Raw genomic sequence first — 27,625 nt, forward strand, 5'->3', positions numbered from 1 at the left:
GCCCCCACCCCCCTGTGCCACTCTGGCAGGTGGATTATTTTTCCCTGAAAACGAAGGCCCGAAAAACCCAGAAAGAACCTTCTACCTCCCCCTGAACTGCTTCTAAGAATTCAGACGGAGGGCCCGGTCCAGAAAGAGAGAGGTCACCAGAGACGACTACGGCAGGTTTGGGCCGCGTGTGGCAAGCTGTGGGGAGCTCAGCACAGCCGCTCATCCCAATTCCTGTGTCCCATGGTCTTTGCAGGACACCACAACTGTCTGTTCACCAAACACGTGCTCTTCCCATCTCCTGTGAGTTCTCTTCCTTCCCTCGAAGCCCCAGACTCCTTCCCCCTTCTCCTTAGCTCAGGATGGCACACAGACCTTAACCGTCTGCCTGTCTTTGAACGTCTCACGTGTGTGTGAGGCTCCCCTTTGTATGGAATTAAAGTTTTCTCCTGTTAATTTATCTTACGTCGGCCAAAAGAGCCTAAAAGGGTAAAGGAAAAATTTTCCTCCCCTGTACAATATGATTCATTACTCAGAGGACTGTTTTCTCTAAGCCAAAGGATGTTCAAACTATAAGTGAGCTTGGGAACTTTCCTAAGGCTGTTTTACATTTAAATCCAAACCGCACGGACTGGGGAAAAGTGACTGTAAGAGGGAAAGAAGAGCTGATCTCGAGCCCACGTTGCGAGCCCTGCTGGGGTTCAGGTTTATTTGATTGTGTCTGCGGAGTTCTGTGGGGCCTGAGGCGGGAAGGCACCCACCTGAATGAACTGACTGAACGGGAAAAGAACCCTAGGAGACCCTCGGACACAGGGTTCTCCCTTGGTGACAGCGTGGAGCAAAGAGTGATCATGGCGTAGAGTTCCTGCATTAGCACGGGGCACAGCCCGCCCTCAGCTCCCCGACTAATTTTGGGAACGCTGGGAAGGAGAACCCTTGGCATGGACATTAGCGCCCTGCTGTCAGCACCAGACAGAGGGACCATGGAGAGAAATCCTCCAGTGAGTTTATGGACGTCTAATACCGGTGAGGGTGGTCGAAGCAGGAAAGGAAAAACACTGGCAACAAAGCCTGGGGACACCCCCCCCACACTTTTTTTTTTTAAAGATTGTAATAGACATTTTAAACCCACAAGTCCAATTACACCCATAAAGTAAATCATGTAAACTCCTGAATTTATCTGACGAGAAAGACATTTTTTGCTTGGATTAGTAAACATTAGTAATCAGAACATACAAATAGTATTTTTACAGGATTTTTTCAATACAAGTCTATTAATTCAGAGTAATGGGTAAGGGAGGGCTTCAGGTGTGTGGCCAGTATAATTTTATTTTTTAAAAAGATGTAGAATTAAAGAAAAAGTCTTTGGTTTCTTCACGTGAAATAGGTACTAAGAGAATTTAAGCCCTGAAGTAAATTTAGTTGGAACATATTTGCGACCTTGTCCTGGTGGCTCCCAAGACCGTTCCAAGGCTGGGCAAGAGCCTGGATACCCCCAGGTTGGCATGAAAGTTAGTTACATATATTCACACGTTACTTGACAAGCAAAGGGGACATTCAAGACAAATGTCATTCTTTTCGGTCTATGTTCGGGGAGGGGGGAAGAACCCAAACCCAAACACTTACTGTACAACAAAGTATTTGATAGTAAGTAACCAAACACATTCAACCGATACCTGACCAAATAGCTGTCTTTTGTGGCCTTAATTGTTAGGATCTGCGACGCAATCACAGAGAGGACCTGCACATCGATCCGATTGAACTCGTCCAAACAGCACCACGCTCCCGACTGAACCAGTCCAAGGAAGAGTCTTCCTATTATCTTGAAAACAATTATTACACAGGTGAACACTCTCCCGGGGCCATGGCTCCGTGCGCGCATTCGGCCTTTTACCCGAACAGGTGCACTGTGCGCGGCAGGTGCTCGGACCCCGCAGGGCAGGCTGGCGCTCTGGGGAGCTCACGGCTCAGCACAGGGGTCCTCACATCCGCTCTCCTGCAGCCACAGCCTCGGGGCTGAGCGGAGGGCGTGCTGTTGCCGGGTGATGCACCCGAGGACCTGCGGGAGCTGGGCCACACTGGGGCGGCCCCCCAGAGCCCCGGCAGGTGCAGGTCGGAGTGCCCGGGGCTCTCGGCGCTCCCGGGAGACTCACGGTCGGGAACCTACCAATGGGTAAATGCTGGCCGAAGAAACAAGTGAAAACTCTGTAGGCCCGGCAGAACCTGTGTGGACGAAGACAGGCTAGGGACCGTGTGAGCTGGGGCATGGGAGACGGGAGCGCACGTGGGAGCCCCTCCGGGTGGGACACAGGGCCTGGTTCTCCCCACTGGGCTGCAGGAATCACATCGTGTCTTTATTTAAAATTTTGATATTTGGTTTATCGTGCGTTTTTTGATTCTAAAAAAGTATTGCATTAAAATATTATTTGATTAGCAGGCTTCCCAGCTCCCCCTCAGGTTTTGCGTGGGCGGGCAGGCACCTCAGTCCTGTCCCTCCCCCAGCCCTGCTGCCCCCACCGCAGGAAGAGACAAGAGACTACTTCCTAAGGGTCTTAATGATAGGGATGCAATCAGCTTGTTTAGGTTTCACTGATATTCTTGATGTGCTAAGTGAGCACAAACAGAAAACGCAAAATCTCCCGATAATGGACTTTGAACTGCAAATCAACTGACTGCCATAAAAGGTAACTGGCCGGAACTTAACACGCAAGACAAAATAGAGTGTTTCGAAACTTCAGGTCAATTTGGGACAGGCACAGAGGTACATTAAATTTTAATAAATATTTCAGAATGTTATGAGCTACGCCTTAGGTCACGTGCTATCATAACAAGGCTGACATAAACTCAATCCTCCGTAATAACCCTGCCTCACATTTTTGTGTTAATAGCCTCATTGTTCTTAATGATTACCTTTTCAGTAAATAAAGGTATAAGGTTAGAACTTATAAATTTATATTAATAAAGCAGTACTCTTAATTTCTTAATATAGTCACGTCCCATATCAGATTTTGTTTGGAAAAGTCCCCCATTAGAAAGTTTGAAAACCACTGTCTTAGGTAGTTCAACTGCATAATGTTGTAAGTCTCGGTTACGTTAATTTAAAATAATTAACAGCATTTGCAGTTGCTAACACTCAGTGTCTCTCCAAGGGAAATATTTTCCTTGCTCTTTCAATCCTCCATGAACTATTTCTATGTATGCTATTTTTTTCCTGCATAGATATGAATAGACTTTACCTTATAATCCAAATCCTCAAAACAGCTGAACACCACACAATGTTTGCCTAACGACTGAAAAACAACAACATTATTTTAGTACATTGCTCAGCTTCTGATGCGAAATACTAATGTTAAAACTTCTAGAGTAATAAAATGTCTTTACTCTTTTGAGAAAACGTTGCAATATAAGCATGCATTACCCACCAAATTTAGAAACACTCAAAACCGAGTGGAGTCTGAATGCGCATATGCTGTTTGTTAAGTTGATCAGTACGTGGAACGCTAAGGTCCTGTTTTTAAAACACACCGAGTAACTGAGAAAAAAGCATTCCAGTGACATCGTTCCAGGGACGTCAAATACGTCTTGCGTTCATCAGTTACTTCTCTGTCTCTGTCTCTGTCTCTATCTCTCTCTCTCTCTCACACACACACACACACACACACACTGCTATTAATCACAAAGACTAGGTAAAAGTCTGTGTGGGGGGCTCAAACAAAACGGGTCACCCCTAAATGAAGGGGGACAAGACCACCGTTCATGGGTCAGCTTGTCCGGTGGAATCCCAAACACGACGCACGCTCGGCGTGCAGAGACGCCAAGTCCCCGTGCACTGTGGACATTTAAAAATTAAAGGACGAATTATATGAATTAATGAGCGTGGTGAGATGTCTGTTAAATGTTAGGAACACCTCAATAGCAGAAACGGTGTAAATTTAAGGTACTGTTAAGGTCTGTGTATTTATTCTGGATACAGAAACCGCTTACCTTTGCTAGATCTTTGACACTCTCTGTTTTGCCCGTCCCGGTGGGCCCAGAGGGGCAGCCTCCGAGATTCAAGAGCAGAGCCCCCGTGAGCGTGAGCTGGCACCTGTTGGTGAGGGGCGTAAGGACCAGTCTGGGGGTACAGCCCAGGTACTCGTAGCCATAAGTAAAGCTGGCATCGCCTTAGGACACGTAGCACAGCTGTTGTTTTTCGTTCCACTGATACTGCAAATGTCTGAGAACAGTATTTTCAATGCTCATGTTATTTGGACAAAACTATTTTTAGTTTTTTTTGCACATGTAGAAACACAATAAAAACTACAAACGGGATGTTGACTAAAAAACAAGTACAAACATTAAAATAAAAATGACAGGAGTTACAGATCATTCAACGACTACATCAGACACGAAATATTAGGACTCAGAACTCTACAAGCTTACGAGCACTTTTCCCGGCGAGGAAAATGGCCTTGCTGAATCTTGCCGCTGCTTTGGTGTGGTGTGGGCAGCACTAATGCAGGATTTATACAAGAATCATCCCTATGAAGTTTATTACGGTTTTCAATAAAAACGTGGCTTATGACATTGCTCATTATAACCAGGACCCCTCCTATGAGGGTAACTGAGGGAAATGCTCTTTGTTCTTAGTATCGAACAAAACCATTGTATTTATCTTATGACCCCGTCAACTGTGTGCTAACTGTAAATCTTCTCTTCTATAAGAGGCTCTGGGTAAAACTTGCGACCAACTGTAGCTTTACAGTATGTGTTCTTCCCTCCCCCCCATTTTTATCGAGATGTCGACATATACCTTTGTGTTAAAGGTGAACACACAACATAACGATTTGATACATGTACATATTGTGAAAGAATCACAACAAATTTAGGTAACATCCCTCATTCACACAGTTATGAACTTCATTTTCTTGTGATGACATCATTTAAGATCTACTGTCTTGGCATCGTTCCAATAAAGAATTGTTAACTACAGGTGCCATGCTATACATTCCATCCCCAGAACTTATTTCTAACTGGAAGTTGGTACTGTGACGTCCTTCATCCACCCTCCAGCCCAGTTCCATCCCCGGCCTCTGGCAACCCCCCAATCTCTTCTCTGTTTCTATGAACTCAGTGTTTTGGGGTTTCCCATATAAGTGGGGTCATAGATTATCTGACTTATTTCATTTAGCATAATGCCATCAAGGTCCATCCATGTTGTAGGATTTCCTTCATTTTTTATGGCTGCGTGATATCCCATTCTATCCATGTACTACATTTTCTTTTTTAATATCTTTTAATGTTTACCTATTCTTGAGAGAGAGAGAGAAAGAGAGAGGGAGAGAGGGAAGGAGGGGAGGAGGGGCAGAGTGAGAGAGAGAGACACACACAGAATCCGAAGCAGCCTCCAGGCTCTGAGCTGTCAGCAGAGCCCAACACGGGGCTCAAACTCACAGACAATGAGATCATGACCTGAGCTGAAGTCGGACGCTCGACTGATTAAGCCACCCTGGTGCCCCTACATTTTCTTTATCCCTTCATCAGTTAATGAATGTCTTGGCTATTATAAATAATGGTACGATGAACATGGGGGTACAGATATATTTTTGAGATAGTGATTTCATTTCATTAGGGAAAATACCCAGAAGTGGAATGGCTGGATCACATGGTAGTTATATTTTTAATTTTATGAGAGACCACCATCCATTTCCAGAGTACATACACCAATTTACATCTCCACCAACAGTGTATAAATGTGTTTTCTCCACAGCCACAACAAAATTTGTTACTTCTGGTCTTTCTGGTAATAGGCATTGTGACACATGTGAGGTGATATCTCATTGTGGTTGTGATTTGCATTTCCCTGGTGATTAGTCGTGCCGAACAGCTTTTGACATACCTGTTGGCCATCTGCATTTCTTCCTTCGACTGCATGTCTAGTCAGTTCCTCTGCCCATTTTTTTAATCAAAAACATTTATTTTGCTGAGCTGTAGTTCTTTATATATCTTAGGTCTTAACCCCTTATTAGATTAATGGTTTGCAAATATTTTCTCTCATTGCATAGGCTGCCTTTATTTTATTTAAAAAATTTTTTTTAAACATTTATTCATTTTTGAGAGACAGAGAGAGGCAGAGTGTGAGTGGGGAAGGGGCAGAGAGAGAGGGAGACACAGAATCCGAAGCAGGCTCCGGGTTCTGAGCTGGCAGCACAGAGCCCGACGTGGGGCTTGAACTCACGAACTGAGAGATCCTGACCTGAGCCGAAGTCGGACACTCAACTGACTGAGCCACCCAGGCGCCCCCATAGGCTGCCTTTGAAATTTATTGATGGTTTCCTTTCTTGTGCAGAGCTTTTGGTTTGATGTAGACCCATTTGTTTATTTTTGCTTTTTTTTCCTTTACTTTTGGTGTCAAATCCGAAAATTATTGCCAAGACCAATAACAAGGAATTTACTGTCCATGTTTTTGTGTAGAAGTTTTATGGTTTTAAGTCTTATGTTCAAGTCTTTAATCCATTTCAGTTGGTTTCTGTGAGTGGCATCAGGTAGGGGTCCAATTTCATTCTTTGCATGCAGCTGTCCAGTTTTCCAAACACTATTTATTGAAGAGACTATCCTTTCCCCATTGCCTATTCTTGGCTCTTTGGTCACAGACTGACTACATATACGTCAACATATATATACACGTATATACGTCTATATGCATGTCTATACATATATATATATATACACACACACACACACACACACATACATATAGATATATATGTATATCTATCTCCTGGCTTTCTATTCTGTTCCATTGGTCTATGTGTCAATTTTTATGCTAATACCATAGTGTTTTGATTATTATAGCTCTGTAATATAGCTTGAAATCAGGAAGTGTGATACCTCCTTCTTTGTTCTTCTTTCTCAAGACTGTTTTGGATATTTGAGAGGTCTTTTGTGGTTCCACAGAAATTTTAGGATTTTTTTTCTATTTCTGTGAAAATTGCCATTGGAATTTTGAGAAGGTTTGCATGGAATCCATAGATCACTTTGGGTCGTACGGACATTTTAACAATATTAATTTTTTTCAATCCTTGATCATGGGTTATCTTTCCACTTGATCCCATGACCCCGGGATCATGACCTCAGCCAAAATTAAGAGTCAGATGCTTAACTGACTGAGCCACCCAGGTGCCCCAAGAGAAAATCATTTTTTTGTCATTGTTAAATAATCACAGTTATTTACTAATCGGATGTGTGTATATGTCGTGCACTACATAATTTCTCAAACCTTAGAATCAGATAGTATACTGCCAATCTTGTTTCACGTTAATGTTCATTTAGTGCTTGCCTTTTTTATTAATCAGGGAAACTGTCCAAAACCTAGCTTTGCAAGGATAAGAAATCACTGACCGTTTATCGCGTGGTCTCACGTTAAACCTGTCAGTTACTCGGAGCTACTAGTTTGCCTGGTGTCTGACAGGTGTTCTGTGTCCCTCCGAGTCCTTCAAAAGTTTAACATTTTTTGCTCACTGGTGTCCTGTGAGTTCCCTGTGGTGCCTTGGGTCATGCTGGCCCGTAATTTGGGAACCGTAGCCCTAGAATCACAGGTGCTCTCAGGGTTTATTGGAATCACGTCTTTTCCACTTTGCTTTTCTACATATGCTCTTCCACCCTTGGTTTTCACTCCCCGAGAGTCACTAGCAAAGTAGCAATGACACACTAAACTCTGGGGTGATGGTTCAAAAAGATGGCGTATTTCCTTGGCAATTAAAAACGTAGACCGTTATTCTTCTGCCAGAAGACGAACGTGTGAGTACGTGTCAAATAGAAAGTACTCAGGTAAGATATACGCAAGTGGTGTTAGTCAAATATTTCGGCCTCTCTGCTCCATTTTCCCTAGAGTTTAAGGAAATTGTCACATCAAAAATAAGGAGATTTATAGTAACGCAGAATTTCTTAACAGTGAGCTTTTCTTAAGAGCCCAAGACCTTACGCAGGCAGGACAGTTGTTTTTCCATGAACGGAGGAAACCGTAGAGAAAAATTAGCTCGGAAGTTTGAAACTGCACATTTATCACAGGACTCTTCTGCTTGACCTTTTCTCCCCAAAGCCGGTGGTTCTGTTTCCTACAGTGTCGTGTTTGCACACGAAACACCACGTAAGTGTGAGTACGCGCTCCCAGGCTCCTGCTGGGAGAAAGGGGTTCTGACACCTGACTTGTGTCCCAGAAGGGAGCGCGCGCGGGGGGAAGTGGAGGCCCGAGGGAGAGCTGCTGTCACTGCCCGCTGAGAGCTGCCCTCTGGCTGAAAGGCGAGGGAAAACGCAACCACAGGAAGAAGGAAGCCAGTCCAGGAAGATGGAGCAGAAAGAGGTTCGAACCAAGCGGAAGGACAGTGGAAAGGAGGAAGCAGCAGAGGCACGCGGTATCCAAGCCGACACGGTTTGCTCAGAATTTCCACACGTCCTGGAAAAGCAAAACTTGGGCTCGACAAAATCTGAGGCAGAGAATTAATTTACCGAGAGGGAGCGCTGGACGAGGGACGAGTTATTTTAGGTGGTGTTGTCGTCTCACCTACTCACCTTGTCCACTCAAAATCATCTGCACTGAAGACCCCTTTCAGCAGCAGGTCCCCCACTACGTCTCTGCAGTGAACGTACAGCGTGAGCAGCGCCCCCAGGACGGCTTTCGTGCGCGCGTTACCGCAACCCAGCGCCACAAGCTCCGAAATCTCCTCCAGCTGACCCGTCAGACCAGCACGGACTTTCTCCAGCTCCTCTCTTGAACGAGAACTCGCAAAACTTCTGATGCAATCATTAGAAAACATGATCTGGCTCTGAAAAAGAGGTCAAGATGACGAGTGAAGAATAAACTTGATGAATTAAACCAGACGTTTTCATACCACGTGAGTGCGCGCAGTTTACCCACTCCTACCCACTGAACTCGGGTTAACGCCTGTGGGGCCCTTGTTTTTTAAGAAGCCGAAATGTATTTACCACCAATATTTATACTTTTGAAATCTTGTATTCTTTTTTTTTTTTTTAAGTTTCTTTCTTTTGAGAGAGAGAGAGAAAGCATTGAGTGGAGAAGGTGCAGAGAGTGAGGGAGACACAGAAACCCAAGCAGGCTCTACACTGTCAGCATAGAGCCCGATGTGGAGCTTGAACTCATGAACCGTGAGATCATGACCTGAGCTGAAGTCGGACGCTTAATCGACCGAGCCACCCAGGTGCCCTGAAATCTTGTATTCTCAACCACCAGCACTAGCCTGAGTAGTAATCCAGGGACAGTAATAATGGTAGAAAACCCCAACAGGAAGTCAGCACCGTTTCCTCAGTTGAACCCAGAAATACTAGTCTTAGGATATGGTGTCTGCCATCATAATTTTCGGCAACTCGGAATAACTTGTTACTTGATCCGTCTTCGGACACTCACTCTTCCCATAAACGCCAGAGCTGTTTTAAGAAGGCTGCTGGATTAACGTCACGTTGACCTGGAAGTCGGTGGAGGGGACACGTCAGGAGGCTTGTAGGCTTCTGCCCCATAATGAGATAAATCGTGATTTCGGTCACTAGGATGGTCCTACTGAGGGGGAAGTGCGCTGTGGGTGAGAGGGGACGGTGAATTCGTTTTGGGATTTTATGAATCTGAAGTGCCTAAGAAACACATAAGTAAGGCTGTGAAGAAATAAATACCGGAATAATTAACATGGAGGTAATCTGTATAGCGGGGGGGGGGGGGGAGCTTTTGCCCAGAGCAAGGTCAGAGGGTCGAGGATGGGACACCTGATGCACCCGTCGGTGCTGCTGGCCGACTTTCTTCAAGGATGTGGTGACCCACAGCAGTGGATCAACAGAGGGCTGGACCGGAGGCCCAGGAAGCAGGCGGGAGCGAGTCTGGGCCAGGCAGCAGGGGCCGTCACCGAGGCCACAGCGCTTACCAGAGCCAGAAGCCACCCCACTGCTGGGTTTGAGGCACCTATTCGAGATTCCCGGCCTCGGGGGAGAGCATCCGACGGGCCGAGTGCCCTCCCCGGGGCCGCAGCAGCGGGGACGGAGGACGATTTGGTCCCAGTGAGGTGGACCGGGAACCAGATCTTCATTGATTTACGTAGACGGATGGAAGGGAGTCCTCACTCGCTGCGGCTTGGATAAACCCACGCTGGGATTCTGGAATTCTGTCGGTGGCCGGAGCGTGCAAACATCTCACCCCTGCCCGCCCACAGGCGTCCGCCGGGAGAAGGTTCCCAGTCACGTCACGTGCGCAGGAGAAAGGGAGGCTGTCAGCTGTACGGGGAGGAGAGACGAGCAGTAGGCAGCCTGGGGGAAAACGGGGCCAAGTCCGTTCGGTGGTTTAAGCTCAAGCCTCTAATAAAGCATTTCCGGAAATGGCCCAGCCTGCTTCTCACTGTTAACATTCTTGGAGGACCAGGGATCTGGGGAAGATCTTTCCTTCGTAGAGCAGATTCGATCATTCGAATGCCTGGTAGACCACAGAAACATCCAGATGGATTCATTACAATTTCGCCGCCTCTGCAGACAACAGCTTCAGCAAGTCCTCGGCCCAGGATCTTAGAGGATCTGATCGATATTCAGTCAAGGGGACGACAAACGGGACCAAGGGGATTCGATACCGGAATTCGGGTCCATAATCCCAGGTTCTCTTAACAGAGACTCGGCCGTTGTGGTGGCACAAGGCAGAGTAAAACGAGGTGACGTTGGTTTTACATTTAACAGAGGATTTAATAAAGCCACTCGACAACAGTAACTCCTGATGACGAGACTTCCGCCTTCACCACTGCGGGAAAACTACCGTCTCCATGGTTCCTGCAGACCCTCATCGCCAACGGACACAGAGGACTCTTCAGGCCTCTCTAGAGCATTTTAAAATGATGACCATGCACTTTTTCTAGAGAAAAGTCCACCAGATTCCCTCTCTCCTGCCTTAGCTTCCAGGACCCCCTCCTGGGCCCTCGATTCCATCCTTGCACAGCCCCCTCCTTCATCTGTCTGTTACAGGTGGGTGTCCACTGGGGTCTTTCCTCTTCCTTGTCTTTTTCTGCAGGTTCTATACACTCTCTCAGCTTCAGCCATTACTTCACTGGCTCTGCTCACAGGAGCTGCCCGCCTTGGCTTTCTTGGTACCACACGTGCCTTGCGTTTCTTCCTCTTCTCCTTCGAGGCCCAGAACAATGGCTCCCTGCAAAGATATCCAGGTGCTAATCCCCAGGTGCTTCTGGCACCTCACTTAATTACATCAAGACCTTGAGGTGGAGAGATTACTCTGGATTATCTGAGTGGTCCCGACATGATCACATGGGAGAACTTTTTCTGCCTGCGAACAGAGGGAGGTCAGACGAAGGAGACCGGCCAGAGAGACACAAACCACGCTGGCTTTGAAAATGAAGGAGGGGCCGCGAGCCAAGGGGTGTCAGTGGTCTCTAGAAGCTGGAAAAGATGAGGAAAGGGAGGCTCCCCCAGTCTCCAGGAAGGAATGTGGCCCGGCTGACGCCGTGATTTTAGCCAGTGAGCCCAGGGGGGCCTGGAACCGGCAGAGCCGCGATGTAATGAACGTGTGCTAAGTTTGTGGTAACTCTCTAATGGCGATGGTAGAAAGCAAGCACAATGCAACAGAGCGACATCCCTAAGAAAATAGTGTGCGATTTCATTCAACGTTTTCTTATGAAAACATTTAAAAACATGAAAAGGTGGAATTAGAAAACGAATACCCATATACCCACCACCTACGTGCTAATTTTTTGCTACATTTGCCTTCTTGCACATCTGTCCACGCATCCGTCCGTTCATCCATCTTATGTTTTGATGCATTTCAAAGTAAGTGGCACATATAAGTACCGTTCGTGATGGTTTATTTCTACATCTTTGCTTTCTTGGCAGTCTAGTTCAAATGAACTTACCACTGTGAGGACCACTTGTCCCGGATGAGACACCACCCACACGGAAAAAGTCTGGTAGCTCCAGTCTTCGACCCCTTGACTTACAAATCTATAAACAAAACGTTTTATTTCCATTATTACATGTGATCATTGTGGCCCCTTAATGATCAAGCGTGACAAGATTTTCCCTTAGGATCTCTAATTTTTTAACTTTAGGTATATGTATGGGATCAAATGCTAGAGATAACAGAGCCTTAATTCATGCATAATGAATATTCCTTAAACTTCTCTTTAATACCACCTGTACGTGTCCAGTGAGGGGCCACCAAGTTTTGGGGATGGTAAAGCTAGAAGGGGGAGACGACACATATTTAGGTTTGAATTTCATACTATCAGTGACAAAGTCAGCATTTAAAATCATTTGTACAAGGGTGCCTGGGTGGCTCAGTCGGTTAAGCGTCGGACTTCGGCCCAGGTCACGATTCACAGTTCGTGAGTTTAGGCCCCGCGTCGGGCTCTGTGCTGACAGCTCAGAGCCTGGAGCCTGCTTTGGGTTCTGTGTCTCCCTCCCCATCTCTCTGCCCCTCCCATGCTCATGCTCTGTCTCTCTGTCTCAAAAATGAATAAAATGTTTAAAAAATAATACTAATTCGTACAAGATGGAGTACTGGGCTGAAACCACCAAATGAACTTTAGCAGTAAAGCCTTTCATTTAACTTTAAAAATGAGTCATAATGAAGAAAACAGGATTTATGAAAAATATGTAGAAATTTTTCTTTAAGACTAAGTTCATGGGTGCCATCAGTATACGTCTTCGTATTGTTACGGCGGGTTTTTTTCACTCACAGTTTTAAGTTTCTATATAGTCAAATTGATGACTCTTCACATTTTCTCACTGAAATTCTCACACATTTTCTCACTGAAATTAGAAATTCTCAACACTAAATCTGTTTTCTTCTAATACTTCATTTATCAATCTTTATTTAGACTTTGATTTTTATTTTTTTAATTAAAAAAATGTGTATTTATTTTGAGAGAGAGAGAGAGAGAGAACCAACCGTGAGATCATGACCTGAGTTGAAACCAAGAGTCAGACACTTAACCGTCTGAGCCCCCCAGGTGCCCCTAGAATTTACTTGATTTTTAAAATGAATATTGATTCTAATTTTTGCTGTAATTGCAAATGGTGTCTGTTTTTATTATTTTCTTCTTTATCATTGCCACTGAGGGCACATAGGTTTATAGTGACTTTTTATATATTTCAAGACAACATCAGTGGCAAATGTATGTTTAATCAATTAAATTGGTCTTTTATTTCATTTAGTGTTTGTTTTCTTTTGGTTTGCTATTCCATGAACTGTCTTTATTGCTTTTATTCATAACTTTTTGTAGCATGGCTGTATCTCCGTAACAGGATATAGTTCCATTTATCTTTTGACAAGATCTTTTAATTAAGATCGTATTCCTATTTTGACCCTCTCCCCCCACCCACTGCACACTGTATTTTCTTTATTTTGTTTCCCCCAGGGTTTGGGAAATATTTATTCTGATTTTTTATAGTCTATAGTGTGAGTGGATCAAGATTTTTGACTTAATAATCCTGTCTTCATCCTGAACCATATTCTTTCAAATGACAGATGAGACACGAATATTATATATAATACACATATTACATACTTTATACATACACACGCACACACATGCACACCACACTGGACAACAACAAAGTGTGCTCTGGGACACTGACGACGAGGAAAGTCTCTCGCAGACAGACAGCCAACTGGGATTGAATTACAGAAAGAAGAGCAGAGAAACCAAAGAACACCACTGTCGGGTGCGACAAACACAACAGCACCCGGGGAGCATCTTCGGATGGTCACGAGAGCCGTGACCTCTGCCTGTGTCTCCACCACCTGCCCTGTGCTGACTTCCGGGCGGGGGTGGGGGCGTTGGGAGCGTCCTAGGGTGAATGCTGGAGGGAGCAGCAGAGCAGTGCCCGAAATCACAGCACACACCCTGAACCACGATGGGGAAGATAAAGAGGAACGGAGGGTGGGGGTGGGGAGAGAGGGAGGGAGAGCAAACAAGGGAAGGGGACCCTGGCATTTGCCCCTAAGAGGAGGAAGATCTGAAGCGGGGCTGGAACTCCGGGACCAGCGAGGTGACCCGGGAGGTGACAGAGGGGGTGTGCAGGCTCCGGGAGAGACAGAAGGAATCTGCAGACGCTGAGAGATGAGCCACCACGGACTGGGCCCCGCGTCCGTCCTGCCAACCACAGCCGTGGCGGGCGGCCCGCTGCGATTACGCACTGTTGTTTGCTCGCCGGGGGATAGGGACTCGCCGGTGTGAGCGGTGTGAATAACCCAGTCTGCCCAGGGGCGCGGTGTGAACGGAGCCCACGCAGCCTCGCGCAGCTCCGTTCCCAAAGCGAGCACACGTCCGAGGCTCCGGGACCCGATGCATGTCACGGGTGGGCGGCGGCTGACGATCGCTCAGCCAGAGGGGAGCGTCACTTCTGAATACGAACCTCACCTGGAGAGACAGGACACTGCCAAGTCCTACAACACTCGATAAAATAAAAGTAACTTCTCCAAAGGTGAGAGAAGACCTCAGTTTGGGCTGACCTGCAGAATGGTCACGTTTCAGAACAAAATCGATGCCTCTCCCAAAACCTGGCAGAAAAGGGCAGACCCTGCACGTCCACCACCCCTGCGCTGTTGTCTCCTGCTCTTGACCCAGGTGTCATCAAGCCCCCCGCCGAGAGGCCCGCCTGAGGCCACACTGCAGCATCCCAGAAGACATTCCAGCTCTGTCCTGCCCGCCTGGTGCTCCGAGGGTCTCGCGGTGTTTCTCCCTGACCCGATCCACTCAGCTCTTCCTCACCAACGCGTCGCTTTGGTGATATTTTGGGGGAGCTAGCATTCAACACGTTGGATTTGAACTTAGAAATTAATTCCACTCAGGTTAGCATGCAAGTAAGAGAGCAAAATAAAAATATTTGCCACTCACAGATGCTTTCTGAAAAAATTACTTGGAAATATATAGCAGAATGAAACTAAACTCTACAGTGTGAGACGTATGAATCCATCATGAACAAAAACCAGACCAAAAAATTACCAACACTAGAGAATTACAGATGCATACACAGGGAGTTCAATTTGGAATAAAATCCCACATGATTACGGAGGTGACGGGAGGGCATTCTGGAGTGACCATGCACACTGGGGACAAATCGGATTTTACCACACGCTTTGACTGCATTAACATTTTAAGAGTGTTCGCCAGGAAAAAGTGTCTCTGACTTTGGCATGTCTACCCCAAAAGAGATGAGGAAACTCAATATAACACCAGTAAGTGAACTCCCCCCGCCAAAACCAAGAGCCCAGTCACGAGAAGACATACAACAGGAAACCGCGGGAAGGAGCACACACGAGGGTGCTCGGGGAGTTTACGGAAGGGACTCTGCAGACGTGCAGCAAGGTTAAGGGAGGCAACAGGGGTGGTGAAGCATTTATTTATTAAAAATAGTGCTGGGCATCCAGGTGGCTCAGTCAAGCATCCAACTCTTGACTCGGGCTCATGTCACGATCTCACGGTTTGTGAGTTCGAGTCCTGAATTGGCTCCGCACTGACATCGTGGATCCTGCTTAGGATCCTCTCTCTCCTCTCTCTGCTCCTCCCCAGCTCGCACATGCATGCGTGCTCTCTCAAAATAAATAAATAAACTTAAAAAAAAAAAAAAGAAAGAGGGGGCCTGGACGGCTCAGTTGGTTGAGTGACCGACTTTGGCTCAGGTCATGATCTCACAGTCCGTGAGTTCGAGCCCCACGTGGGGCTCTGTGCTGACAGCTCAGAGCCTGGAGCCTGCTTTGGATTCTGTCTCCTTCTCTCTCTGTCCCTCTCTCACTCATGCTCTCTCTCTCTCTCTCTCAAAGAATAGACAAAGATTTTTTAAAAATTTTTTAAAAGAAAGAAAGAAATGCTAGAAATACGAAAAGGATAAAAATCCACAGAAAAGGAAGAAATGTTTAACACAGTTTTCTAAAAAATAAAGTAAGTGGACCAAACGATGAACAAGAAAACAAGGAAAATTCAACGTAAGGAAATCTGTTATTGTAATTCATGACAACCACAAATCAAAGTTGAAAGAGTATTTGGGATTCTTGATAGTTTCATTAAAAAAACCCTCTGATCTTAGTAAACATCTTTTAATTATTAAAAACTCTGCAAACAAGGAATAGAACAAAACTCTTTACTTTGATGAGGGGTATATTCCAGAAATCTAAGCATCGTTACAAATGGGGAAATACTAGAGATGTTCCCAGTAAAGTCAGGAACAAGAGAAGGATGCTCACTGTCACCTCTGCTTTTCAACCCTGTACATCTGTCATCCTAAACAACATGAAAAGGAAGTGACACTTTTCAAAGGACTGTAAAGACACATTAGTAGCAGTATTATCATTATTAGCATTATTAGCAAATGACAAGACTCTCTAACCAGAAAACTCCCAGAGTAACAAGTGGAAATCTGTTGGTCTCTCAAATGCCCAGATGCCTTTTGCGGGGCGGGGGGGGGGGGGCGTCCTTGCCCACAGGAGTTCCTGCCCTCACACATAAGAGGACATCTGGCCCTTATCACATCACCCCAGGGGAAAACCAGAGCCAGGGAAAGCCACTGTGGTTCTTTATGTAAGTAAATAATAATCTACTCTACTCTAGAAGCCTTGTGTGGGCATTCAGGATCATATTAATAAATACAGATATTAAAACCTCAAGACCAATAAGTAGCTTTTCTTTTTTTTTTTTAAGTTTATTTTTATTTAATTTGAGAGAGAGACAGAGAGCAAGCCAGAGAGGGGCAGAGAGAGAGGAGGAGCGAGAGAATCCACAGGCTCCCAGCTGTCAGCACAGAGCCCGACGTGGGGCTCAAACTCATGAACTATGAGATCATGCATGACCTGAGCTGAAATCAAGAGTCGGATGCTTAACCGACCGAGCCACGCAGGCACCCCCCAACCAGTAAGTAGCCTTTCTAGAATGGACCATAAATAATTAGAAATGTACAAGACTGCTCTAGTCAAATTAGTTTTACAAGTTCCCACTCTGAGGCTCTTCCTTCAGGAACAGCAGCCAACGACAGACTGAAATGTAAGGAGGAGAACGTTATGAAGACTGAACCGAGCAAACAGTGTGAGGAAGCAGAAGCCGGGTGAGCTGGGTCTTTTGGAAGCAGCTGGCGATGCCCACCCCAAGTTCAGGTCCGGGCCAGTTTGAAGATAGTTGCGAGTCTCAAAGCACACAAAAACCGCCCGAGTGCGGTCTGTGATGATGCTCTCAAACGGACATTCACACTGTAAAAATGGTGCTTTTCCATTCAGCCATATGCCATCGTGTTCTAGCCAAGCCCATTTCAAAGACTTTACTCCATACATTTCTGCGGATACTTCCCACTTAGATTAATAAATAATTAACCGAGTTTAAAATATATATAATGTAATCTTAGGATTTAAAAATCGTACTCACTTTTTCAGCACATCAAACATGCTTTTCTCAACATTTACCAGCCACTGTTCCACGGCACTTCTTACTCGAATTTTCCTATATTTTTTTCAAAAATAATTTGCAAAGAATTCTTTTTATTCATGTCTCGTTCCTTTGATAAGACTGTAGACTAAGTCTTCTACACTTATAACATTCCCAGGCCAAAAGATCATAAATCTGTAATTTTGTTTATTCTAGATCTTAATTTGGAAATCTACACGGAAAACATTCCACCTAACTTGAGGAAATCCTGACGTCGAAACCAGGGGTTTACAAAGTTAAGAGTTTCCAGTAAGATGTGAACTGACAAAGTAGATAAATTACATTACAAAGCGTTTTTGTATTCCTCCCTGGTTCTTTTCAACAGCCGGCCTGGGGCAGGGCTGGGTTAGGGAGGCTGGTGATGGGAGCACAGGGGTGTAGCCTTTTTAGTCAGCTCACATCAGGAAGCACACGCCAAAGGCTGGCCGGCAAACTGGACCAGTGTGGCAGCAGGACCTGGCTAACTTGGGGACATTCACAACGGGGCCTGGGGTCGGGGAGGAAGCAGGGGAAGCAGCATTAACAACCCCAAGCGAATTGCCAATCTCCTTCCTAAGTTCCTAGAATAAAACCTCGTGGTGGCATTCAGGACGATAGCAACAAATACAGAAATGGAAAGGTAAAATTCTGCATAGGTACGTTAGCTTTGAAGAAATCATTGGCTCAGCAAACTTCCGTGAAATATCAGAAATGTCCAAGCAGATTATTCAATAAAGAAGTTTTACAGACGGGGAATGCTGAGTCTGTAACCTACAAACCGTACTTGGGCAGCAGAAGGCACTCTCCTTCAGCGGATATGAGCATTATGACGGCAGGGGGCCCAATTTCTTGCTTCCACAGCAGTAACCGTTTTATATTTTCAAAACATTTCGCAAGATGAGGCTATGGACCAGAAACGAACGTCAGCACCGCTGAGAAATTCTGACCTGGTTGGGAAATAGCATCGCTGAGCGTGGAATGATGACATTACCTGTAGAGACTCTGGATTTCTGCTATTCGCTATGATGTCGAGAAGTTCAGTGTTGCTGAGAAAGTAAAATCTGGGGAAAATCATTCTTTTAGTTTCAAGGTATCCTGTCCGGAACCAAAAGAAATGAGAGTTCATAATCTATGATTAATTATGCTACGACTCACTTCCCCATTCGGGCCTCTGTTTACACACAAAACCCACAGTATTTAAATTGCAGTGTGCAGACTACCAGTAAGTACTACTACCGTGCTCGATCTATGCTTAAATTGCTAAAAACAATTCTTAATAAACAAAACTGAAACAAATGAAAATAAAAGCAAAAGTCCCGCAGGTGAACACACGCGCACAGACACCACTCACAAAGAGCTGTGGGTCCCCAGGCCCCACCTTTCTGATGTTGCCTGACCCTGTGGTCCCGTTGAGGACAAGGTCCCTCTGCCGGTGGCCCCCCTGCTAATGGACAGGGATGCCACTCTCCTGTTTTCTTCATCCCTCCGCCACTCATGACCATTTGCTTCCAGGACTTCTGTGGAGCCCACGCTCCCCAGCCCCTCTCTCCTCCCACTTGCCACTGTACTTCCTGCCCGGCTGGGCACCTGCTCCGTGGCTCCTGTCACTTCCCTGTGTCCCACACCTATGCGTCCAAATGCTGATCGAAGATGTTCATTTGACTGCGCCGTAAGAATTAGATTTCCAACATGTACAGAATTCACTTGTTTCCACGCAAGCCTCCTCCCCCTACTTCCTATCCCTGCGGTGTAATCACTTTCCCCTCCCGTGGCCATGACCCTGGGCCTCTGTCCTCTCTCCTCCACACACCCACCTGAAGCTCCCGGTCCACCTTCTTTCATCCTGACCATCGTCCTCCCTCAGTCCCCCCAGGACTTCTAGCCTTTTAACTGGTTTCTGTATATGTATTCCCACTGCCCCCGATCTAGACATACTCTGTGCTCCCTTCTACGGACACATTTCTCAATCAAGTCATTTTACTCCCCCAGTCAAAATCCAATGACATTCAAGCCCTTCGTCATCTGGTCCTGCTTCCCGGAGAATCTCCCCTTTCCCCTCTTGCCCCTTTGCGACCGAGGCATCCTCTGTACCAACCCATGTACAACTCCCGAACGTGCCACACTTGCTCGTGTTCTTCCCCCTGGCCTAGGGTGCTCCTCCCAGCCACCCCCTCCCGGACTCTTTCGCCTGGCTAACTCACACACTTCTTCCCAAACCCAGGTGAGTCTCCCTTCTCCCGGGGCAAGGGGTGAATCTCTCTCCTTTCATGTGACCATACCATTCAACCCATCACAGCATACATCACATGCTAGCATCTCTCTACTCTGGTTCCTGTAATAGATCTCGAGTTCTGTAATAGGAGGGGAGGATGTGGGGAGTCCCAGTATGCAGCTGCAGTGCCTGGTATGAAGCAGGTGCTCAATACATGAATAAATGGAAAATCCCTGGTTGGTAATGATGCTTAGTAATAGTTCAAAGATGCGCCAGAAATAATGAGAAGACTTATTTCAGTCCCTACTCAGTAAACTTGCTATTATTAACCAGATCCCTCTGGGAGGGGCCTCAGATCCTGGATTCATATAGCAGAAGGTCTTCCTGGGCAGAGAACTTTCTATAGGCTGAAACTGCCATATGTAGGTATTCTGGAGAGGTCATTCCAACCACTGTGAATTGTGTTCAACAAGGAAAAAGAGATAAAAAACTGGAAAGAGATCTTGGTTTATAAAGTGAATATATTCACCCCAAATCTCAAATATTAAAACCCGATATTTAAAAAATATGTATGTTTAGCTGACAATTTAATGTTCTGGCAAAGGTGTTTTTTGTTTTGTTATTTGAGATAGAGAGAGAGAGAGATGGAGAGAGAACACATGCCAGGGAGGGGGCAGGGGGAGAGAGAAAGAATCTTCAGCATATTCCACACTGAGCATATTCCGCACTGGGGCTCGACCTCACAAATTGTGAGATCACGACCTGAGCCAAAACCAAGATTCAGATGCTTAATCGACTAAGCCACTTAACCTAGGTGCCCTGGCAATTTAAATATATGGAATCAATAACTTACTTTATAAAATTATCAAACTAGGACTTCTAGGGATGATGGCAGAGTAGGAGGACCCGGGCTTGCCCCACTACCCAGGTACACCTAGATAACACCCACGTCAGCATATATAACTCAGAAAATGACACAAAGACTGGCAGAACAATCCCCCCCCCCAACTAAACGTAGAGAAGAGGTCACAGTGGGGAAGAGAGGAAGGGCAGAGAGGTGCTGAGGACCTAAATGGACCTAGGAGTCTGTCTGCAGGAGAGAGTGGGTGCAGAGAAGGGAGAGAAACAGAGCCTCTCATGGGGAGCCAGCATGAGAAAAACAAATCCCCATAACATCTGCTTGGAAATGAGACGGGTCAAATTTTACAAGTTCTTACAACCAACAGGACTAAAAAATCTAGAATTTTAAAAATCAGTAGCTGTGCTGGAGGGACAGAGATCGGTGCGGGAGTTCTCCGGGAACAAAGCTGCCGCAGGTACCATTTCCTGCCCTTCCCCCCAGCCTAGATATCCTGACACCTCCCGGAACTAACTTGCTAACAGCAACTCCCCTTATTCGGGTGTGTACAGTCCCCGTCCAGCCAGACCTCAGCTCTAGGTCCCCTCCCACAGCACACCTGCACAGACCACGGTAGCACAGTGCTCCCATCCATGTGCATGTTGCGGATCCACCCTGTCTAATACGCTCGTGACCAGATCCCATCGAAGCAGCACCACAAACCTGGCAGTGTGCGAGCAGCCCAGACAGGGGCCACACCACTCCACGGTGAGTCCTGCCCTTGGGAAAGGGGAAGATAACATATATGCCAGTCTGACCGTAGCCCCAGGGGTGGGCCGGGGGCAGACATCGGGTCTGACCGCGGCCTCACCCACCAACACAAGTTTCTCTGGACCACAAAGGGGAAGTGCCCTGCAGTTTGGAGCTACCGCATCTCTAGCAAACTCCTGGTCTGATCTGCCGCGCCCCAGACCGACCCACTAACCGCACAGGGACCGGACCCTGCCCACAACAGGCAGAGCCACTGCAGACGACTGGACGGAAGGTGAACACAGTTTGGCCACAACAGTAGGACACCCCTGTAGCAACGCACAGAGGGGACACCCTTGAAGCACCATTTTCCGGTGAACAGGGGACACTGCACCATGGGGCGCTACAGGACCTCGTCTTCCTAAAGCCACTGCTTTAAGTGCGGGAGACACAGCTGACTTTGCTAACAGAGACACAGACACAACAGTGGACAAAATGAGGAGACGGAGGAATAGGTTCCAAATGAAAGAACAGAACAAAATCACGTCAAGAGAGCTACATGAAAGAAAGATAAGTAATGTGCCTGACAGAATTTAAAGTAACCATCATAAATGACTGGACTTGAAAAGACAGTGGGGCATCTCAGTGAGACACTCAACAAAGATAGAAATCAGAGACGAAGAAGACAACTGAAGTTGAAAATACATGAGAGGGAATACATAGTAGACTAGAGGAAGCAGAAGAATGGATCAGCTACCTAGAGAGCAGAGTAATGGAGAGCAATCAAGCTGAACAGAAAAGAGAAAAAAGAATAATAAAAACTGAGAACAGGTTAAGGGAACTCAGAAACACCAGGAAGCATGGTAACATTCACATTATAGGGATCCCAGAAAGGGAAGGGAGAGAAGGGGGGCAGAAAATTTATTTGAAGAAATAAGAGCTGAAAATTTCCCAAATTTGGGGAAGGAAACAGAAATTCAGATCCAGGAGGCACAGAAAACCCTTAACAAACCAACCCAAAGAGGTCAACACCAAGACACTTAGTAATTAAAAAGGCAAAAAGTAGTGATCAAGAGAGAATTTTAAAAGCAGCAAGAGAGAACACATGGGTGGCTCAGTCAATTAAGTGTCCAACTTCAGCTCAGGTCATGATCTTGCCATTTGTGAGTTCAAGCCCTACGATGGGCTTTGGGCTGTCAGCACAGAACTCGCTTCAGATCCTCTATCTCCTTCTCTCTCTGCCTCTGTCACTCTCTCAGAAATAAGTAAACATTTATAAAAGCAGCAAGAGAAAAGAAAACAGTAACATACAAGGGAAACCCCAAAAGGCTATTAGCTGATTTTTCAGCAGAAACTTTGCGGGCCAGAAGGGAGGGGCATGATATAATCAAAGTGCTTAAAGGAAAACACCTGTAGCCAAGAATACTCTATCCAGCAAGGCTATCATTCGGAACAGAAGGAGAGATAAAGAGCTTCCTACACACAAAAAAGTTAAAGGAGTTCATGACCACTAAACCAGCCCTGCAAGAAATGATAAAGGGGACTCTGAGTGGAAAGGAAAGACCATAAACAGGAGTAAGAAAAGCAGGAATCACAAAAGCAGTGAAAATAAGTACATATGTAAAAATCTGTCAAGGGATTCACAAAATAAAAGTAAAGTATGTAAAGTATGACACCATATACATAAAATGTGGAGAGGAGTAAAAATTTAGTACTTTTTCAATGGGCTCAGACTTAAGCGACCATCAACTTAGTATAGATTTCTATATGCATAAGATGTTATATACACACCCAATGGGAACCACAAATCCCAAACCAGTGATAGATATGCAAAAAATAAAGAGAGAAGAATCTAAGTATATCACTAAACAAAGTCAGCAAACCATGAGAGAAAACAGCAAGAGAAGAAAGGAACAGAGAAGAACTACAAAAACAACCACAAAATGAGTAACAGAATGGCAATAAGTACATACCTGTCAATAATTACTCTGAATGGAAACAGACTAAACACTCCAATTAAAAGACACAGGGTGACAGAATGGATAAAAAAGCAAGACCCATCTTGCCTGCAAGAGACTCATTTCAGACCTAACGATACCTACAGATTGAAAGTGAAGGGATAGAAAAGCATATATCAAGAAAGTAAGTGAAAAGAAAGTCAGGGTAGCAATACTTATATTGGACAAAGTAGACATTAGATTGAAGACTGTAACAAGAGACAAAGAAAGACACTATATAATCATAAGGGGAATATTTCAACAAGAAGATAGAACGATTGTAAATATTTATGTACCCAATACGAGAGCACTCAAACACATAAATCAGCTAATAACAAACATTAAGGAAATAATCAACAGTAATACAATGATAGTAGGGGACTCTACCACTCCGCTTACATCAATGGATAGATCATCCAAACAGAAAATCAATAAGGAAACAGTGGCTTTGAATGACACATTAGACCACATGAACCTAACATATATTAAGAACGTTCCATCCCTGAACAGCAGAATACACATTCTTGTCAACTGCACAGGGAACATTCTCCAGAACAGATCACATGTTAGACCACAAAACAAGTCTCAACAAATTAACAAAATCAAGGTCATGCCATGCTTTTCTGACTGCAATGCTACAAAACTAGAAATCAACCACAAGAAAAGATTTGAAAGAGCACAAATACGTGGAGGTTAAACACATGCTACTAAACAATGAGTGGGTCAATCAAGAAATCAAAGAGGCAATTAAAAAATACATTGAGATAAAGGAAAGGAAAACACAATGGTCCAAAACCTTTGGGATGCAGCAAAAGTGGTTCTAAGAGGGAAGTTTATAGCAATACAGGCTTACCTCAATGAAGAAGAAAAATCTCAAATACCTAACCTTACACCTAACGGAGCTACAAAAAGAAGAACAGAACTCAAAATCAGTAGAAGGAAGGAAATAATAAGGATTGAGCAGAAATAAAACAGAAACTAAAAAACCACAATAGAATAGATCAATGAAAACAAGACCTGGTTCTTTGAAAAGATCAACAAAATTGATAGATCTTTAGCCAGATTCATCCCCCCCACCAAAAAAAGAAGACTCAAATAAAATCAGAAATGAAAAAGAAATAACAAATGACAAGACAGAAATACAGAGGATTATAAGATTATAAGGGAATATTATGAAAAATTATATACCAACAAATTGGACAACCTAGAAGAAATGGATAAATTCCTAGAAACATATAACCTCCCAAAACTGAATCAGAAAGAAACATAAACTTTGAACAGACTGATTACCAGCAATGATATTGAATCAGTAATTAAAAGCCTCCCAAAAAACCAAAAGTCCAGGACCAGAAGCTTCACAGGTAAATTCTACCAAACGTTTTTTAAAAAGTTAATACGTATTCTTCTCAAACTATTCCAAAAAATAGACAAGGAAAGAAAGCTTCCAAATTCATTCTATGAGGCCAGCATTACCCTGACACCAAAACCACAGAAAGACACTAGAAAAAACAAGAGAAATACTGGCCAAACCTCTGATGAACATAGATGTACAAATCCTCAACAAAATACTAGCAAACCGAACCCAACAATACATTAAAATTCATTCATCATGATCAAGTGGAATTTATTCCCAGGATGTTCTCATTACACAGAATGAGAACAAACATTCCTAAAATTTGTATGGAACCACCAAAGACCCTGAGTAGACAAAGTGATCTTGAAAAAGAACAAAGCTGCAGGCATCACAATCCCAGATTTCATGGTACTGACGTAAAAATAGACACATCGATCCATGAAATACAACAGAAAACCCAGAAATAAACCCATAATTATATGGTCAATTAATCTTTGATAAAGCAAGAAAGAATATCCAGTGGGAAAAAAATGGTCTCTTGAACAAACGGTGCTGGGAAAACTGGATAGCTACATGCAAAAGAATGAAACTGGACCACTTTCTCACACCATACACAAAAATAAATTCAAAATGGATTAAAGACTTAAATGTGAGACATGAAAACATTAAAATCCTAGAGAAGAACACAGACCTCTTTGCCACTAGCCACAGTAACTTCCTTCTGTATATGTCTTTTGAGGCAAGGGAAACAAAAGCAAAAATAAACAAGCGAGACCACACCAAAATACAAAGCTTCTGCACAGTAAAGGAAACAATCAACAAAACTAAAAGGCAACCTACAGAATTGGAGAAGGTATTTCCAAATGACATATTTGATAAAGGGCTAGTATCTGGAATATATAAAGAATTTATATATCCTGATACCAAAAAACCCCCAAATAATCCAAATAAAAAATGGGCAGAAGACATGAACAGACATTTCTCCAAAGAAGATATACAGATGGCTACCAGACACATGAAAAGGTGCTCAACACCACTCACCATCAGGGAAATGCAAATCAAAACCACCATGAGATATCACCTCATGCCTGTCAGAGTGGCTAAAATCCAAAACACAAGGAACAACAAATGTGGCGAGGATGTGGAGAAAAAGGGATCCTCGGGCACTGTTGGTGGGAATGTAAACTGGCACAGCCATCACGGAAAACAATATGGGGGCTCCTCAAAAGATTAAAAATAGAACTATCATATGATCCTGTAATTCCACTACTGGGTATTTAGCCAAAGAATATGAAAACACTAATTCAAAAGGATACATACACCCCAATGTTTATAACAGCACTATCGCCAACAGCCAAATTATGGAAGCAACCCAAGTGTCCACTGAATGATGAATGGATAAAGAAGATGTGGTGTATATACACAACGGAATATTACTCAGCCATAAAAAGGAATGAAATCTTGCCATATGCAATGACATGGATTACTGGTAGAGGGTAAAAGGCTACGTGAAGTCAGTCAGTCAGAGAAAAACAAATACCATATGATTTTACTCACATGTGTAATTTAAGAAACAACAAATAAACAAAGGGAAAACAAAGAAACAGACACTTAACTCTAGAGAACAAACAGGTAGTTACCAGAGGGTAGGTGGGGGGGGGATGGGTGAAATCCGTGAAGGGGATTAAAGTACGCCTATCACGATGAGCACCGTAGGATACAGGAGTCCTGAATCACTATATCGTACACCTGAAACCAGTATCATGCTCCATGTTGATTGTACGGGATTTAAGATCAAATTAAAGGGGTGCCTGGGTGGTTGAGCAGATTGAGCATCTGACTCTTGATTTCAGCTCAGGTCATGATCTCATGGTTTGTGAGTCTGAGTCCCAAGTCGGCCTCTGTGCCGATGGCTCAGAGTCTGCTTGGGATTCTCTCTCTTCCTCCCTCTCTGGCCCTCCCCTGCTTGAGCTCTCTCTCGATCTCTCTCCTGAAAATAAACTTTAAAAAATATTTTAAAAATTAAAAAAAATAAAACCATCGAACTATTTTCAATTTCAACTTTTGCTGATTTTGTCAATTTGATAACAGTAGTGCCAATATAAATAAGTGGCACTCATGAAATACTTTCTCTGTGCCAGCTCTTGTGCTGTAAACGCATTATCTTATTTCACACAAAGCCCCTCAAAGTAGGCACCGCCATTATTCCCAATGTGAAGAGAAGGAAACCTAGGCACTGAAAAATTGGTTTTGTCTCAGGCCATTTAGATCGGTCTATCCACTTTTTTGTTTGACTTGATAGTATTTTCATTAACCCTGTAGTTGGCGAGAGCTGGACATATCGTGGGCAGCTACGGTACAGAAAATCCACGTTGGGATTCGCTTCCGTCATGCCCTACATTACATTTCGAAGATACAATCATGCCCCACTTTCGGATTGCCGGTGTTACCTCAAGACTTTTCATTATATGTTCAAGATGCAGATTGCAATTCTGCAGAGTTTCAAGGACCCCTGCAGAAATGGTTATTCGCAAAGCATCCAGCTTGTTCTGTATTTTTGACATGATTTCTCTCCACATGGAGATCACTTGAGAGAAGAGTTTTGCTTCCACAGGGAGTTGCCTTTAGGAAGGGAACAAGAGAGAACGTCATCTGTTTAAAAATGTCGTGACATGTTTTATTTTTTGCTGATCATTAACTACAGATATTTTATGGCGTTTATTATATACAGCGACGCACAGGTAGGAAATCTGTGACAAACCAGACATCCATCCGTCATTTAACCGGATTATACTTGGTGCGAGTTCCGAGACAGATAAACACAGTTCCACATAACGTGAGTAAAAGTGATTTGTGTCCTAGGATGTAGGAAAACAAAGGCTACTGCAATTCTAGAGGAAATGGGATCTTAGAGAGCTGCTTCTCCAAGCAGCTATTTTTGGCACTAGCTTCTCCCAATGTCCCCAAGAAGGCAACATCGCCTGCGGTTGAGAACCGGTGGCCCTCAGCAGCTAGGTGCTCTCGTGCTTCTGTCCAGAGAAGACGCAGGTCCTCATTTCC

The 27,625-nt window shown here is 44.6% G+C and overlaps 1 protein-coding gene across 1 annotated transcript in view; it reads right to left on the bottom strand.

Moving 5' to 3' along the window:
* DNAH14 (dynein axonemal heavy chain 14) overlaps positions 1 to 27,625 on the bottom strand; it is a 312,531-nt gene that overhangs the window by 187,652 nt on the left and 97,254 nt on the right. Inside the window, 10 exon segments of the mRNA XM_047076479.1 lie at positions 1,665 to 1,810; positions 3,225 to 3,278; positions 3,973 to 4,204; positions 8,539 to 8,792; positions 11,874 to 11,961; positions 17,376 to 17,450; positions 18,199 to 18,317; positions 18,406 to 18,509; positions 21,450 to 21,498; positions 27,016 to 27,187. Of these exon segments, the coding sequence (XP_046932435.1) occupies positions 1,665 to 1,810; positions 3,225 to 3,278; positions 3,973 to 4,204; positions 8,539 to 8,792; positions 11,874 to 11,961; positions 17,376 to 17,450; positions 18,199 to 18,317; positions 18,406 to 18,509; positions 21,450 to 21,498; positions 27,016 to 27,187 (1,293 nt within the window).

The sequence above is a fragment of the Lynx rufus genome, unplaced genomic scaffold (assembly GCF_022079265.1).
Source record: "Lynx rufus isolate CCGP_SWC_20201006 ecotype Redwood Valley unplaced genomic scaffold, mLynRuf1.p SCAF_15, whole genome shotgun sequence".
In the NCBI taxonomy this organism is placed as follows: domain Eukaryota; kingdom Metazoa; phylum Chordata; class Mammalia; order Carnivora; family Felidae; genus Lynx; species Lynx rufus.